Genomic DNA, 18098 nt, shown 5'->3' with positions numbered 1-18098 from the left:
CGTAACCAGGTAGGGCTCAGTAACACACACACTACCGTAACCAGGTAGGGCTCAGTAACACACACACTACCGTAACCAGGTAGGGCTCAGTAACACACACACTACCGTAACCAGGTAGGGCGCAGTAACACACACACTACCGTAACCAGGTAGGGCTCAGTAACACACACACACTACCGTAACCAGGTAGGGCTCAGTAACACACACACACTACCGTAACCAGGTAGGGCTCAGTAACACACACACTACCGTAACCAGGTAGGATTCAGTAACACACACACTACCGTAACCAGGTAGGGCTCAGTAACACACACACTACCGTAACCAGGTAGGGCTCAGTAACACACACACTACCGTAACCAGGTAGGGCGCAGTAACACACACTACCGTAACCAGGTAGGGCTCAGTAACACACACACTACCGTAACCAGGTAGGGCTCAGTAACACACACACTACCGTAACCAGGTAGGGCTCAGTAACACACACACTACCGTAACCAGGTAGGATTCAGTAACACACACACTACCGTAACCAGGTAGGGCTCAGTAACACACACACTACCGTAACCAGGTAGGGCTCAGTAACACACACACTACCGTAACCAGGTAGGGCTCAGTAACACACACACACTACCGTAACCAGGTAGGGCTCAGTAACACACACACACACACACACACACACACACACACACACACACACACACACACACACACACACACACACACTACCGTAACCAGGTAGGGCTCAGTAACACACACACTACCGTAACCAGGTAGGATTCAGTAACACACACACACTACCGTAACCAGGTAGGATTCAGTAACACACACACACACACACTACCGTAACCAGGTAGGGCTCAGTAACACACACACTACCGTAACCAGGTAGGATTCAGTAACACACACACACTACCGTAACCAGGTAGGATTCAGTAACACACACACACTACCGTAACCAGGTAGGGCTCAGTAACACACACACTACAACACTTGTTTTAGACAGGGCAGTTTTGTTTATTGATTTCTGAGGGCTAACCCCTACCATTCTATCTCCCCTCTCTCACTCTCTTCCTCCTTCTGTCCTCTCTCTCTCTCCCCTATCTCTCTCTCGCCCCTTATCTCTCTCTCGCCCCTTCCTCTCTCTCCTCTTCCCCTCTCGCCCCTTCCCCTCTCGCCCCCTCCCCTCTCGCCCCTTTCCATCTCGCCCCCTCCCCTCTCTCTCCTCTCAGAGGCGTCTGGGAGATGCAGCTAAGAAGGCCATCAGTAAACTCCAGGTCAGGACCATCAAGAAGGGCGACTGGGAGACGGAGTCAGACTTTGATAACTGTGCCGTGTGTATCGAGGGCTACAAGCCAAATGATGTGGTCAGGATACTACCCTGCAGGTAACCAAACATGAACCCCACTTATAACCCTCGACGTTAACCCCACTTATAACCCTCGACGTTAACCCCGCTTATAACCCTCGACGTTAACCCCGCTTATAACCCTCGACGTTAACCCCGCTTATAACCCTCGACGTTAACCCCGCTTATAACCCTCGACGTTAACCCCGCTTATAACCCTCGACGTTAACCCCGCTTATAACCCTCGACGTTAACCCCGCTTTTCAACCTCGACGTTAACCCCACTTATAACCCTCAACGTTAAATAACCCTCGACGTTAACCCCACTTATAACCCTCGACGTTAACCCCACTTATAACCCTCGACGTTAACCCCACTTATAACCCTCGACGTTAACCCCACTTATAACCCTCGACGTTAACCCCGCTTTTCAACCTCGACGTTAACCCCACTTATAACCCTCAACGTTAAATAACCCTCGACGTTAACCCCACTTATAACCCTCGACGTTAACCCCGCTTATAACCCTCGACGTTAACCCCGCTTATAACCCTCGACGTTAACCCCGCTTATAACCCTCGATGTTAACCCCGCTTATAACCCTCGACGTTAACCCCGCTTATAACCCTCGACGTTAACCCCGCTTATAACCCTCGACGTTAACCCCGCTTATAACCCTCGACGTTAACCCCGCTTATAACCCTCGACGTTAACCCCGCTTATAACCCTCGACGTTAACCCCGCTTATAACCCTCGACGTTAACCCCGCTTATAACCCTCGACGTTAACCCCGCTTATAACCCTCGACGTTAAATAACCCTCGACGTTAACCCCGCTTATAACCCTCGACGTTAACCCCGCTTATAACCCTCGACGTTAACCCCGCTTATAACCCTCGACGTTAACCCCGCTTATAACCCTCGACGTTAACCCCGCTCATAACCCTCGGCGTTAACCCCGCTCATAACCCTCGGCGTTAACCCCGCTCATAACCCTCGGCGTTAACCCCGCTCATAACCCTCGGCGTTAACCCCGCTCATAACCCTCGGCGTTAACGCCGCTCATCGACCTCGGCGTGAACCCCTTTGTAAATCTTTTATGAAGACTTATTAAACCGTTTTTAACTCCTACCCTACTGCTTAACCTGCCTCAGCACTCTTACGCTAAGCCACCCGTTATAAACGTGTAACAGACACACACTAAACTGCTTTTAAAGCCATGGTTGTTTGGTTTCTATCTCCTGTCAGACACCTGTTCCATAAGAACTGTGTGGACCCCTGGCTGCTCGATCACAGGACCTGTCCCATGTTATAACCTGTCATAGACCTTTTATAAACATGTTATAACCTCTATCTCCTGTCAGACATCTGTTCCATAAGAACTGTATGGACCTCTGGCTGCTCGATCACAGGACATGTCCCAGGTTATTGACCTGTTATAACCTGTCATAGACCTTTTCTAAACATGTTATAACCTCTATCTCCTGTCAGACATCTGTTCCATAAGAACTGCGTGGACCCCTGGCTGCTCGATCACAGGACCTGTCCCAGGTTATTGACCTGTTATAACCTGTCATAGACCTTTTATGAACATGTTATAACCTCTATCTCCTGTCAGACATCTGTTCCATAAGAACTGCGTGGACCCCTGGCTGCTCGATCACAGGACCTGTCCCATGTGCAAGATGAACATCCTCAAAGCCCTGGGCATCGCTGTGAGTCATTTCAGAATCATTCAGGAGTTGTTCAGGAGTCATTTACAGAGTTATCAATGAGTCACTTAGTCTTTTTTCCTTTTGGTCACCATCAGAATTGAATTGATCCAAATCCATCTAAACTTGATTCCATCACACCAACACAATTTAATATATTTGAACTGAACTGTTTCTCTCATCTTGCTCTGCTCTTCCCTTCCTCTCTCTCTCTCTCTCTCTCTCTCTCTCTCTCTCTCTCTCTCTCTCTCTCTCTCTCTCTCTCTCTCTCTCTCTCTCTCTCTCTCCCAATCATCCTCTCTCTGGCTCTCTCTCTCTGTCTGTCTCTGTCTCTATACAGTTAAATGCAGACTGTCTGGATGACGTGCCATTGGACTATGAGATGATGAGTGTGGGTGGTGGTGGGGGGGTCGGGGGTCTGGGCCTAGAGGCTGTGGTGTCGGGAGGGTCCAGTGACGGGACCCTCAGTGAGGGGGGGTCGGTGGTTCTAGACCCGGGGGTGCGGAGAGTGGGGCTCCCCCAAGACTACCACGACCCAGACTCTCTGAGGGATAGTCCCATTACTGCTACTACTGAGACACATACAGGTGAGACTACCGACACGCCGGCGGGACTATGCAGCCCACAGCCACACCGCGCGGCCCACAGCCACACCATGCAGCCCAAATACAGTGGGGCAAAAAAGTATTTAGTCAGCCACCAATTGTGCAAGTTCTCCCACTTAAAAAGATGAGAGAGGCCTGTAATTTTCATCATAGGTACACTTCAACTATGACAGACAAAATGAGGAAAAAAAATCCAGAAAATCACATTGTAGGATTTTTAATTAATTTATTTGCAAATTATGGTGGAAAATAAGTATTTGGTCACCTACAAACAAGCAAGATTTCTGGCTCTCACAGACCTGTAACTTCTTCTTTAAGAGGCTCCTCTGTCCTCCACTCGTTACCTGTATTAATGGCACCTATTTGAACTTGTTATCAGTATAAAAGACACCTGTCCACAACCTCAAACAGTCACACTCCAAACTCCACTATGGCCAAGACCAAAGAGCTGTCAAAGAACACCAGAAACAAAATTGTAGACCTGCACCAGGCTGGGAAGACTGAATCTGCAATAGGTAAGCAGCTTGGTTTGAAGAAATCAACTGTGGGAGCAATTATTAGGAAATGGAAGACATATAAGACCACTGATAATCTCCCTCGATCTGGGGCTCCACGCAAGATCTCACCCTGTGGGGTCAAAATGATCACAAGAACGGTGAGCAAAAATCCCAGAACCACACGGGGGGACCTAGTGAATGACCTGCAGAGAGCTGGGACCAAAGTAACAAAGCCTACCATCAGTAACACACTACGCCGCCAGGGACTCAAATCCTGCAGTGCCAGACGTGTCCCCCTGCTTAAGCCAGTACATGTCCAGGCCAGTCTGAAGTTTGCTAGAGAGCATTTGGATGATCCAGAAGAAGATTGGGAGAATGTCATATGGTCAGAGGAAACCAAAATATTTTGGTAAAAACTCAACTCGTCGTGTTTGGAGGACAAAGAATGCTGAGTTGCGTCCAAAGAACACCATACCTACTGTGAAGCATGGGGGTGGAAACATCATGCTTTGGGGCTGTTTTTCTGCAAAGGGACCAGGACGACTGATCCGTGTAAAGGAAAGAATGAATGGGGCCATGTATTGTGAGATTTTGAGTGAAAACCTCCTTCCATCAGCAAGGGCATTGAAGATGAAACGTGGCTGGGTCTTTCAGCATGACAATGATCCCAAACACACCGCCCGGGCAACGAAGGAGTGGCCTTCGTAAGAAGCATTTCAAGGTCCTGGAGTGGCCTAGCCAGTCTCCAGATCTCAACCCCATAGAAAATCTTTGGAGGGAGTTGAAAGTCTGTGTTGCCCAGCAACAGCCCCAAAACATCACTGCTCTAGAGGAGATCTGCATGGAGGAATGGGCCAAAATACCAGCAACAGTGTGTGAAAACCTTGTGAAGACTTACAGAAAACGTTTGACCTCTGTCATTGCCAACAAAGGGAATATAACAAAGTATTGAGATAAGTATTTGGTCAATAACAAAAGTTGATTTTCCACCATAATTTGCAAATAAATTCATTTAAAATCCTACAATGTGATTTTCTGGATTTTTTCTTCTCATTTTGTCTGTCATAGTTGAAGTGTACCTATGATGAAAATTACAGGTCTCTCTCATCTTTTTAAGTGGGAGAACTTGCACAATTGGTGGCTGACTAAATAGTTTTTTGCCCCACTGTATGTTTTGATTTCTAAGTTGCCAAATAACTCTAAATATAGTGTATAGGACCTGTTTCAAGTGGTCACTTTTACCCTCAACATAGCCACTTCATATGCACACTCGCTCTCGCTCTACACTCGCTCTATGATGGGAAAAATCGTCTTTATATTTTATTAAGTTCAGTTATAGTCTTCTGACTATAAAATCATATAATATAAGATAATGGTAAGGACTTATAAGCATATCTAGTCTGCTAAATGAACAAGTCTACAGTCTATATCATAGCCAGATAACATACAGTATCTAGTCTGATAAATGAACAAGTCTATATCAAAGTCAGATAACATACAGTATCTAGTCTGATAAATGAACAAGCCTACAGTCTATATCATAGCCAGATAACATACAGTATCTAGTCTGATAGTCTATATCATAGCCAGATAACATACAGTATCTAGTCTGATAAATGAACAAGCCTACAGTCTATATCAAAGTCAGATAACATACATTATCTAGTCTGATAAATGATCAAGCCTACAGTCTATATCCTATATCATAGCCAGATAACATACAGTATCTAGTCTGATAAATGAACAAGTCTACAGTCTATATCATAACCAGATAACATACAGTATCTAGTCTGATAAATGAACAAGCCTACAGTCTATATCATAGCCAGATAACATACAGTATCTAGTCTGATAAATGAACAAGTCTACAGTCTATATCATAGCCAGATAACATACAGTATCTAGTCTGATAAATGAACAAGCCTACAGTCTATATCATAGCCAGATAACATACAGTATCTAGTCTGATAAATGAACAAGTCTACAGTCTATATCATAGCCAGATAACATACAGTATCTAGTCTGATAAATGAACAAGTCTACAGTCTATATCATAGCCAGATAACATACAGTATCTAGTCTGATAAATGAACAAGTCTATATCATAGTCAGATAACATACAGTATCTAGTCTGATAAATGAACAAGTCTACAGTCTATATCATAACCAGATAACATACAGTATCTAGTCTGATAAATGAACAAGTCTACAGTCTATATCATAGTCAGATAACATACAGTATCTAGTCTGATAGTCTATATCATAGCCAGATAACATACAGTATCTAGTCTGATAAATGAACAAGCCTACAGTCTATATCATAGATAACATACAGTATCTAGTCTGATAAATGAACAAGCCTACAGTCTATATCATAGCCAGATAACATACAGTATCTAGTCTGATAAATGAACAAGCCTACAGTCTATATCATAGCCAGATAACATACAGTATCTAGTCTGATAAATGAACAAGTCTACAGTCTATATCATAGCCAGATAACATACAGTATCTAGTCTGATAAATGAACAAGCCTACAGTCTATATCATAGCCAGATAACATACAGTATCTAGTCTGATAAATGAACAAGCCTACAGTCTATATCATAGCCAGATAACATACAGTATCTAGTCTGATAAATGAACAAGTCTATATCAAAGTCAGATAACATACAGTATCTAGTCTGATAAATGAACAAGCCTACAGTCTATATCATAGCCAGATAACATACAGTATCTAGTCTGATAAATGAACAAGCCTACAGTCTATATCAAAGTCAGATAACATACATTATCTAGTCTGATAAATGATCAAGCCTACAGTCTATATCCTATATCATAGCCAGATAACATACAGTATCTAGTCTGATAAATGAACAAGTCTACAGTCTATATCATAGCCAGATAACATACAGTATCTAGTCTGATAAATGAACAAGTCTACAGTCTATATCATAGCCAGATAACATACAGTATCTAGTCTGATAAATGAACAAGCCTACAGTCTATATCATAGCCAGATAACATACAGTATCTAGTCTGATAAATGATCAAGCCTACAGTCTATATCATAGCCAGATAACATACAGTATCTAGTCTGATAAATGAACAAGTCTACAGTCTATATCATAGCCAGATAACATACAGTATCTAGTCTGATAAATGAACAAGCCTACAGTCTATATCATAGCCAGATAACATACAGTATCTAGTCTGATAAATGAACAAGTCTACAGTCTATATCATAGCCAGATAACATACAGTATCTAGTCTGATAAATGATCAAGCCTACAGTCTATGGTATGGTAGCATAGCCAGATAACATACAGTAGACCAACTCATATTCTGTTCTTCTGAGATACATTTTCTTCATACCATAATGTTTCTTTAGACCTGACTAAAATAAATCCTGTATTTATTGTGATAGTGTATATTACATTTATTTATTTTCCTTTTTTTAAATGTCGATGTTTTAAAGGCATCAGCGGCGTGTGGAGACCTGGAGATGTTAGACATGTTTATGTTATTTAACCGTTAATTACCGTGAGACCGGCAGTCTGTTGTCATGTCAATAACCGGCTGGCATAATGTCATGACTGCTACAGCCCTGGGTGGGTGGGTGGCAAGTTTATGATGTTACACACAAACACAGCACTCACAGGGCCACCTGGTGGCAGATTTGATGAAATGCATCCTCATCCCTCCCTTTCTCCCTCCCCCTCTCTCTCCTGTCTTTCTCTCTCTCTCTCTCTCTCCTCTCTTTCTGCCTCTCTTCTCTCTCTCTTTCTGTCTCTCTTCTCTGTCTCTTTCTGCCTCTCTCCTCTCTTTCTGCCTCTCTCTCCTCTCTTTCTGTCTCTCCTCTCTTTCTGTCTCTCTGTCTCTCTCTCTTCTCTCTCTCTCTTTCTGTCTCTCTCTTTCTCCCTCCCTCCCCCCTCTCTCTCTCCTCTCTTTCTGTCTCTCTCTCTCATCCTTCTTTTGTCTCCTCCTCCCACTCTACTCCTCCCCCCTCTCTCTCTCTTCTCTCTCTCTTTCTCTTCTCTCTCTCATCCCTCTCTCTCTCTAGGTGAGTTCCAGCCCATGACCAGCAGTGCGTCCGTGGCGTCCCTGGTGATCGCCGTGGAAACGGGGCTGTCGGACGAGGAACTGTCACTAGAACAACTAACCCCTCCTGGGGACAACAAGTTCTGAGGCCACAGGGCCTAACTGGGGCCAGAAACATGACTGCACCGGGGTAAGTCTGGTTTAGCCTGGCCCTGGGACAAATCTAACCTGGGACAGAGGATGGAGACATACCCGCAGGCTAAGATTTTACTTGGACTACTTGGCTGCATGTATGGACCTACCGGTCTATGGCTACCTGGGATGGACCTACCGGTCTATGGCTACCTGGGATGGACCTACCGGTCTATGGCTACCTGGGATGGACCTACCGGTCTATGGCTACCTGGGATGGATCTACCTGGATAAACTGATCTGGGATGGGATTCCATGTAGTGGCTCACCTCGTACCTACATGGAGAATAGACGATGGTGTATGGTCCCCTGTCCTGTCTGGATTATGGAGCTGTAACTACAGTATGGAGTTAAAGGTATGACTGTACACCTTTCTGAGGTATTGACTTGGTTGGTTGGTTACCTGGGGGGGGTATTCTGGGTGTCATGGAGCTGTTCCTTGGAGCCCAGGTATGGATCTGGAGCAACGTGTTTCACAGTAACAGTTCTGATCACGCGCTGACCAATATGGAAACAACGGGACCTTGGGATCTTATAAACCACAGCTGTGAAACGGGATCCTGTCCACGAGCACACAGAGACACACAGTACTATTGTAGCTTACATGACACTAGGTTCACTCAATACTACTGAAACACGACAACAACCGGTGCAGATAAGACCTCTGGGAGATGTAGTCCGTGAACTGCTCTAGGATTATCTCTACTATATCTGGAATGAGGCTGTGTCTCCCTACGGTAACCATGGATACGAACACACAACTAGGTGGCGTTACTACAACAATACTGCAGTATTTTAAAGTACAACGCCAGTATTCCCTGCCTGTGTCTATTCTATGGTCGTGTACCTGTCTGTCAGTCTCTCTAGGTCTGTACCATGATCTCACCATATTGTATTGTTTTATTTCCTGCTTTTTTACTACAGTACCTCTGTCTGGCTTAACTGGCCAATCAGAGTTGGTTGTGTCTTTGACTGGCCAATCAGAGTTGGTTGTGTCTTTGACTGGCCAATCAGAGTTGGTTTTGTCTTTGACTGGCCAATCAGAGTTGGTTGTGGTTGTGTTGTTGCCATGGTGTTGCCAATAACTGCCATTTTTACAACCAGGGCCATGTTCAGTAGGAAAACGTTTTGGAACGTTCCAGATAGAAATGCAAAGAATAGAGCCGCTGTGATTTCAGTATTTTACATGTCAGAGAGGCATGTTGGTTTTATATTGAACAAAAATATAAACGCAACATGTAAAGTGTTGGTCCCATGTTTCATGAGCTGAAATAAAATATTCAAAAAAAGCTTATTTCTCTCAAAATGTTGTGCACAAATTTGTTTACATCCCTGTTTAGTGAACATGTCTCCTTTGACAAGATAATCCATCTACCTGATAGGTGTGGCATATCAAGAACTGATTAAACTGTATGATCATTACACAGGTGCACCTTGTGCTGGGGACAATAAAAGGCCATTCTAAAAATGTGCAGTTCCCTCAAGATTTGAGGGAGCGTGCAAATCTGTTGCCAAAAATGTAATGTTCATTTCTCTACCATAAGCCGCCTCCAACGTTGTTTTGGGGAATTTGTCGGTATGTCTAACAGGTCTCACAACCAGCTTCTTCGCCTGCGAGATCATCTGAGACCAGCCACCCTGGACAGCTGATGAAACTGACAAGTATTTCTGTCTGTAATAAAGCCCTTTTGTGGGGGAAAAACTCATTCTGATCATTCTGACTGGCTCCCTAGTGGGTCGGCCTGGCTCCCTAGTGGGTGGGCCTATGCCCTCCCAGGCCCATCCATGGCTACGCCCCTGCCCAGTCATGGGAAATCCATAGATTAGGGCCTAATGAATTTATTTAAATTGACTGATTTCCTTCTGTGAACTGTAACTAAGCAAAATCTTTTAAAGTTGTGTTTTATATTTTTGTCTGAACGTAACAAAACGTTGCGTCCTGCTGAACGTACCCCTGGCGGTTTCTAGAGTTAGCCCCGCCATCTTGTTGACAATCAATGTTACAGTAACATTCTGGAAACCTTCTAGAATTCTTTTTTTCAGAACCTTTCTTCAACGTTGTTTTTGGTGGGAGGGACTGGCGGCAAAATAACATGTCTGTGTAATCTCAGTGGATACATCCCAAATGGAACCCTATTCCCTATGTAGTGCACTACTTTAGACCAGAGCCCTATGGAACCCTATTCCCTATGTAGTGCACTACTTTAGACCAGAGCCCTATGGAACCCTATTCCCTATGTAGTGCACTACTTTAGACCAGAGCCCTATGGAACCCTATTCCCTATATAGTGCACTACTTTAGACCAGAGCCCTATATAGTGCACTACTTTAGACCAGAGCCCTATATAGTGCACTACTTTAGACCAGAGCCCTATATAGTGCACTACTTTAGACCAGAGCCCTATATAGTGCACTACTTTACACCAGAGCCCTATATAGTGCACTACTTTAGACCAGAGCCCTATATAGTGCACTACCTTAGACCAGAGCCCTATATAGTGCACTACTTTAGACCAGAGCCTTATATAGTGCACTACCTTAGACCAGAGCCTTATATAGTGCACTACTTTAGACCAGAGCCCTATTCCCTATATAGTGCACTACTTTAGACCAGAGCCCTATATAGTGCACTACCTTAGACCAGAGCCCTATATAGTGCACTACTTTAGACCAGAGCCCTATATAGTGCACTACTTTAGACCAGAGCCCTATATAGTGCACTACTTTAGACCAGAGCCCTATATAGTGCACTACTTTAGACCAGAGCCCTATGGGCCCTGAATTGGATCCATGTGAATGCAGAACTGACTTAGTGTTTTAATAGTTAAGACAGATAGTCATCTAATTTGATACAAAGATAAATGTTTATTTTTGTATGGAAGCAGAGAGCGAAACACAGTATTACTGATCCTGAAACGAACAGCTCCTAAGATTAATCAATTAAATTGATTATGAATCGAGTAGTAGAACAACGGAAAACAATTCATGTTTGTAGATAAATATCCAAGAGTTTAACCTTAAACTCCCCAACTGTCGTTCAGTTATGATTTCTACATCAAATGTCTGCTTCCCTAACGACGCCCTATACCCCGTGTAGCTGCTTCCCTAATGACACCCTGTACCCCGTGTAGCTGCTTCCCTAACGACGCCCTATACCCAGTGTAGCTGCTTCCCTAACGACACCCTATACCCCGTGTAGCTGCTTCCCTAACGACACCCTATACCCCGTATAGCTGCTTCCCTAACGACGCCCTATACTCCGTATAGCTGCTTCCCTAACGACGCCCTATACCCCGTGTAGCTGCTTCCCTAATGGCGCCCCGTGTAGCTGCTTCCCTAATGACACCCTGTACCCCGTGTAGCTGCTTCCCTAACAACACCCTATACCCCGTATAGCTGCTTCCCTAACGACACCCTATACCCTGTATAGCTGCTTCCCTAATGACACCCTATACCCCGTGCAGCTGCTTCCCTAATGACACCCTATACCCCGTGTATCTGCTTCCCTAACGGCGCGCCGTGTAGCTGCTTCCCTAATGGCGCCCCGTGTAGCTGCTTCCCTAACGGCGCCCCGTGTAGCTGCTTCCCTAATGACACCCTATACCCCGTCTAGCCTCTTCCCTAATGACACCCTGTATAGCTGCTTCCCTAAAGACACCCTATACCCCATGTAGCTGCTTCCCTAACGGCACCCTATACCCCGTGTAGCTGCTTCCCTAACGGCACCCTATACCCCGTGTAGCTGCTTCCCTAACGGCACCTGGTGCCCCGTGTAGCTGCTTCCCTAACGGCACCCGGTTCCCGTGTATCTGCTTCCGTAACGGCACCCGGTGCCCCGTGTAGCTGCTTCCCTAACGGTGCCCCGTGTAGCTACTTCCCTAACGGTGCCCCGTGTAGCTGCTTCCCTAACGGCGCCCCGTGTAGCTGCTTCCCTAACGGCGCCCGGTGCCCCGTGTAGCTGCTTCCCTAACGGCACCCGGTGCCCCGTGTAGCTGCTTCCCTAACGGCACCCGGTGCCCCGTGTAGCTGCTTCCCTAACGGCACCCGGTGCCCCGTGTAGCTGCTTCCCTAACGGCACCCGGTGCCCCGTGTAGCTGCTTCCCTAACGGCACCCGGTGCCCCGTGTAGCTGCTTCCCTAACGGCGCCCCGTGTAGCTGCTTCCCTAACGGCGCCCCGTGTAGCTGCTTCCCTAACGGCGCCCCGTGTAGCTGCTTCCCTAACGGCGCCCCGTGTAGCTGCTTCCCTAACGACGCCCCATGTAGCTGCTTCCCTAATGATGCCCTATACCCCATGTAGCTGCTTCTCTAATGACACCCTATACCCCGTCTAGCCTCTTCCCTAATGACACCCTGTATAGCTGCTTCCCTAAAGACACCCTATACCCCGTGTAGCTGCTTCCCTAACGGCACCCTATACCCCGTGTAGCTGCTTCCCTAACGGCACCCTATACCCCGTGTAGCTGCTTCCCTAACGGCACCTGGTGCCCCGTGTAGCTGCTTCCCTAACGGCACCCGGTTCCCGTGTATCTGCTTCCGTAACGGTACCCGGTGCCCCGTGTAGCTGCTTCCCTAACGGCACCCGGTGCCCCGTGTAGCTACTTCCCTAACGGTGCCCCGTGTAGCTGCTTCCCTAACGGCGCCCCGTGTAGCTGCTTCCCTAACGGCGCCCCGTGTAGCTGCTTCCCTAACGGCGCCCGGTGCCCCGTGTAGCTGCTTCCCTAACGGCACCCGGTGCCCCGTGTAGCTGCTTCCCTAACGGTGCCCCGTGTAGCTACTTCCCTAACGGTGCCCCGTGTAGCTGCTTCCCTAACGGCGCCCGTTGCCCCGTGTAGCTGCTTCCCTAACGGTGCCCCGTGTAGCTGCTTCCCTAACGGTGCCCCGTGTAGCTGCTTCCCTAACGGTGCCCCGTGTAGCTGCTTCCCTAACGGTGCCCCGTGTAGCTGCTTCCCTAACGGTGCCCCGTGTAGCTGCTTCCCTAACGGTGCCCCGTGTAGCTGCTTCCCTAACGGTGCCCCGTGTAGCTGCTTCCCTAACGGCACCCGGTGCCCCGTGTAGCTGCTTCCCTAACGGCACCCGGTGCCCCGTGTAGCTGCTTCCCTATCGGCACCCGGTGCCCCGTGTAGCTGCTTCCCTAACGACACCCTATACCCCATATAGCTGCTTCCCTAATGGCGCCCCGTGTAGCTGCTTCCCTAATGACACCCTATACCCCGTGTAGCTGCTTCCCTAATGACACCCTATACCCCGTGTAGCTGCTTCCCTAATGACACCCTATACCCCGTATAGCTGCTTCCCTAACGACACCCTATACCCCGTATAGCTGCTTCCCTAACGACACCCTATACCCCGTATAGCTGCTTCCCTAACGACACCCTATACCCTGTATAGCTGCTTCCCTAACGACGCCCCGTGTAGCTGCTTCCCTAATGACACCCTATACCCCGTGTAGCTGCTTCCCTAACGGCGCCCTATACCCCGTGTAGCTGCTTCCCTAACGGCGCCCCGTGTAGCTGCTTCCCTAACGACGCCCCATGTAGCTGCTTCCCTAATGATGCCCTATACCCCATGTAGCTGCTTCCCTAACGGCACCCTATACCCCGTGTAGCTGCTTCCCTAACGGCACCCGGTGCCCCGTGTAGCTGCTTCCCTAACGGCACCCGGTGCCCCGTGTAGCTACTTCCCTAACGGTGCCCCGTGTAGCTGCTTCCCTAACGGTGCCCCGTGTAGCTGCTTCCCTAACGGTGCCCCGTGTAGCTGCTTCCCTAACGGTGCCCCGTGTAGCTGCTTCCCTAACGGTGCCCCGTGTAGCTGCTTCCCTAACGGTGCCCCGTGTAGCTGCTTCCCTAACGGCGCCCGGTGCCCCGTGTAGCTGCTTCCCTAACGGCGCCCGGTGCCCCGTGTAGCTGCTTCCCTAACGGCACCCGGTGCCCCGTGTAGCTGCTTCCCTAACGGTGCCCCGTGTAGCTGCTTCCCTAACGGTGCCCCGTGTAGCTGCTTCCCTAACGGTGCCCCGTGTAGCTGCTTCCCTAACGGTGCCCCGTGTAGCTGCTTCCCTAACGGTGCCCCGTGTAGCTGCTTCCCTAACGGTGCCCCGTGTAGCTGCTTCCCTAACGGTGCCCCGTGTAGCTGCTTCCCTAACGGTGCCCCGTGTAGCTGCTTCCCTAACGGTGCCCCGTGTAGCTGCTTCCCTAACGGTGCCCCGTGTAGCTGCTTCCCTAACGGTGCCCCGTGTAGCTGCTTCCCTAACGGTGCCCCGTGTAGCTGCTTCCCTAACGGTGCCCCGTGTAGCTGCTTCCCTAACGGTGCCCCGTGTAGCTGCTTCCCTAACGGTGCCCCGTGTAGCTGCTTCCCTAACGGTGCCCCGTGTAGCTGCTTCCCTAACGGTGCCCCGTGTAGCTGCTTCCCTAACGGTGCCCCGTGTAGCTGCTTCCCTAACGGTGCCCCGTGTAGCTGCTTCCCTAACGGTGCCCCGTGTAGCTGCTTCCCTAACGGTGCCCCGTGTAGCTGCTTCCCTAACGGTGCCCCGTGTAGCTGCTTCCCTAACGGTGCCCCGTGTAGCTGCTTCCCTAACGGTGCCCCGTGTAGCTGCTTCCCTAACGGCACCCGGTGCCCCGTGTAGCTGCTTCCCTAACGACGCCCTATACCCCGTATAGCTGCTTCCCTAACGGCGCCCTATACCCCGTGTAGCTGCTTCCCTAACGGCGCGCCGTGTAGCTGCTTCCCTAACGACGCCCCATGTAGCTGCTTCCCTAATGATGCCCTATACCCCATGTAGCTGCTTCCCTAATGACACCCTATACCCCGTCTAGCCTCTTCCCTAATGACACCCTATACCCCATGTAGCTGCTTCCCTAACGACGCCCCATGTAGCTGCTTCCCTAATGATGCCCTATACCCCATGTAGCTGCTTCCCTAATGACACCCTATACCCCGTCTAGCCTCTTCCCTAATGACACCCTGTATAGCTGCTTCCCTAAAGACACCCTATACCCCATGTAGCTGCTTCCCTAACGGCACCCTATACCCCGTGTAGCTGCTTCCCTAACGGCACCCTATACCCCGTGTAGCTGCTTCCCTAACGGCACCCGGTGCCCCGTGTAGCTGCTTCCCTAACGGCACCCGGTTCCCGTGTATCTGCTTCCGTAACGGTACCCGGTGCCCCGTGTAGCTGCTTCCCTAACGGCACCCGGTGCCCCGTGTAGCTGCTTCCCTAACGGTGCCCCGTGTAGCTGCTTCCCTAACGGTGCCCCGTGTAGCTGCTTCCCTAACGGTGCCCCGTGTAGCTGCTTCCCTAACGGCGCCCGGTGCCCCGTGTAGCTGCTTCCCTAACGGCACCCGGTGCCCCGTGTAGATGCTTCCCTAACGGTGCCCCGTGTAGCTACTTCCCTAACGGTGCCCCGTGTAGCTGCTTCCCTAACGGCGCCCGTTGGCCCGTGTAGCTGCTTCCCTAACGGTGCCCCGTGTAGCTGCTTCCCTAACGGTGCCCCGTGTAGCTGCTTCCCTAACGGTGCCCCGTGTAGCTGCTTCCCTAACGGTGCCCCGTGTAGCTGCTTCCCTAACGGTGCCCCGTGTAGCTGCTTCCCTAACGGCACCCGGTGCCCCGTGTAGCTGCTTCCCTAACGGCACCCGGTGCCCCGTGTAGCTGCTTCCCTAACGACACCCTATACCCCGTATAGCTGCTTCCCTAATGACACCCTATACCCCGTATAGCTGCTTCCCTAATGACACCCTATACCCCGTATAGCTGCTTCCCTAACGACACCCTATACCCCGTATAGCTGCTTCCCTAACGACGCCCCGTGTAGCTGCTTCCCTAATGACACCCTATACCCTGTGTAGCTGCTTCCCTAACGGCGCGCCGTGTAGCTGCTTCCCTAACGGCGCCCCGTGTAGCTGCTTCCCTAACGACGCCCCATGTAGCTGCTTCCCTAATGACGCCCCATGTAGCTGCTTCCCTAATGATGCCCTATACCCCATGTAGCTGCTTCCCTAATGACACCCTATACCCCGTCTAGCCTCTTCCCTAATGACACCCTGTATAGCTGCTTCCCTAAAGACACCCCATACCCCAAGTAGCTGCTTCCCTAACGGCACCCTATACCCCGTGTAGCTGCTTCCCTAACGGCACCCTATACCCCGTGTAGCTGCTTCCCTAACGGCGCCCGGTGCCCCGTGTAGCTGCTTCCCTAACGGCACCCGGTTCCCGTGTAGCTGCTTCCGTAACGGTACCCGGTGCCCCGTGTAGCTGCTTCCCTAACGGCACCCGGTGCCCCGTGTAGCTACTTCCCTAACGGTGCCATGTGTAGCTGCTTCCCTAACGGCGCCCCGTGTAGCTGCTTCCCTAACGGCGCCCGGTGCCCCGTGTAGCTGCTTCCCTAACGGCACCCGGTGCCCCGTGTAGCTGCTTCCCTAACGGTGCCCCGTGTAGCTGCTTCCCTAACGGTGCCCGGTGCCCCGTGTAGCTGCTTCCCTAACGGTGCCCCGTGTAGCTGCTTCCCTAACGGTGCCCCGTGTAGCTGCTTCCCTAACGGTGCCCCGTGTAGCTGCTTCCCTAACGGTGCCCCGTGTAGCTGCTTCCCTAACGGTGCCCCGTGTAGCTGCTTCCCTAACGGTGCCCCGTGTAGCTGCTTCCCTAACGGTGCCCCGTGTAGCTGCTTCCCTAACGGTGCCCCGTGTAGCTGCTTCCCTAACGGTGCCCCGTGTAGCTGCTTCCCTAACGGTGCCCCGTGTAGCTGCTTCCCTAACGGTGCCCCGTGTAGCTGCTTCCCTAACGGTGCCCCGTGTAGCTGCTTCCCTAACGGTGCCCCGTGTAGCTGCTTCCCTAACGGTGCCCCGTGTAGCTGCTTCCCTAACGGTGCCCCGTGTAGCTGCTTCCCTAACGGTGCCCCGTGTAGCTGCTTCCCTAACGGTGCCCCGTGTAGCTGCTTCCCTAACGGTGCCCCGTGTAGCTGCTTCCCTAACGGTGCCCCGTGTAGCTGCTTCCCTAACGGTGCCCCGTGTAGCTGCTTCCCTAACGGTGCCCCGTGTAGCTGCTTCCCTAACGGTGCCCCGTGTAGCTGCTTCCCTAACGGTGCCCCGTGTAGCTGCTTCCCTAACGGTGCCCCGTGTAGCTGCTTCCCTAACGGTGCCCCGTGTAGCTGCTTCCCTAACGGCGCCCGGTGCCCCGTGTAGCTGCTTCCCTAACGGCGCCCGGTGCCCCGTGTAGCTGCTTCCCTAACGGCGCCCGGTGCCCCGTGTAGCTGCTTCCCTAACGGCGCCCGGTGCCCCGTGTAACTGCTTCCCTACGGCGCCCGGTGCCCCGTGTAGCTGCTTCCCTAACGGCGCCGGTGCCCCGTGTAGCTGCTTCCCTAACGGCGCCCGGTGCCCCGTGTAGCTGCTTCCCTAACGGCGCACGGTGCCCCGTGTAGCTGCTTCCCTAACGGCGCCCGGTGCCCCGTGTAGCTGCTTCCCTAACGGCGCCCGGTGCCCCGTGTAGCTGCTTCCCTAACGGCGCCCGGTGCCCCGTGTAGCTGCTTCCCTAACGGCGCCCGTTGCCTCGTGTAGCTGCTTCCCTAAAGGCGCCCGGTGCCCCGTGTAGCTGCTTCCCTAACGGCGCCCGGTGCCCCGTGTAGCTGCTTCCCTAACGGCGCCCGTTGCCCCGTGTAGCTGCTTCCCTAACGGCGCCCGTTGCCCCGTGTAGCTGCTTCCCTAACGGCGCCCGTTGC

General features: G+C 50.5%; 1 protein-coding gene across 1 annotated transcript; it reads left to right on the top strand.

Moving 5' to 3' along the window:
- Nucleotides 1-29: 29 nt before the first annotated feature.
- Nucleotides 30-9046, top strand: LOC120040982 (RING finger protein 150-like; the record flags this gene model as incomplete). Its single annotated transcript, XM_038985949.1, has 5 exons — nt 30-44; nt 1233-1387; nt 2966-3062; nt 3400-3646; nt 8225-9046. Coding segments are annotated over 5 exons (639 nt in total), but the record flags the coding sequence as incomplete, so codon positions are not given.
- Nucleotides 9047-18098: the final 9052 nt, after the last annotated feature.

This window comes from Salvelinus namaycush, unplaced genomic scaffold (genome assembly GCF_016432855.1).
Source record: "Salvelinus namaycush isolate Seneca unplaced genomic scaffold, SaNama_1.0 Scaffold3992, whole genome shotgun sequence".
In the NCBI taxonomy this organism is placed as follows: Eukaryota; Metazoa; Chordata; class Actinopteri; order Salmoniformes; family Salmonidae; genus Salvelinus; species Salvelinus namaycush.
This window is presented reverse-complemented; position numbering and strand designations above follow the sequence as displayed.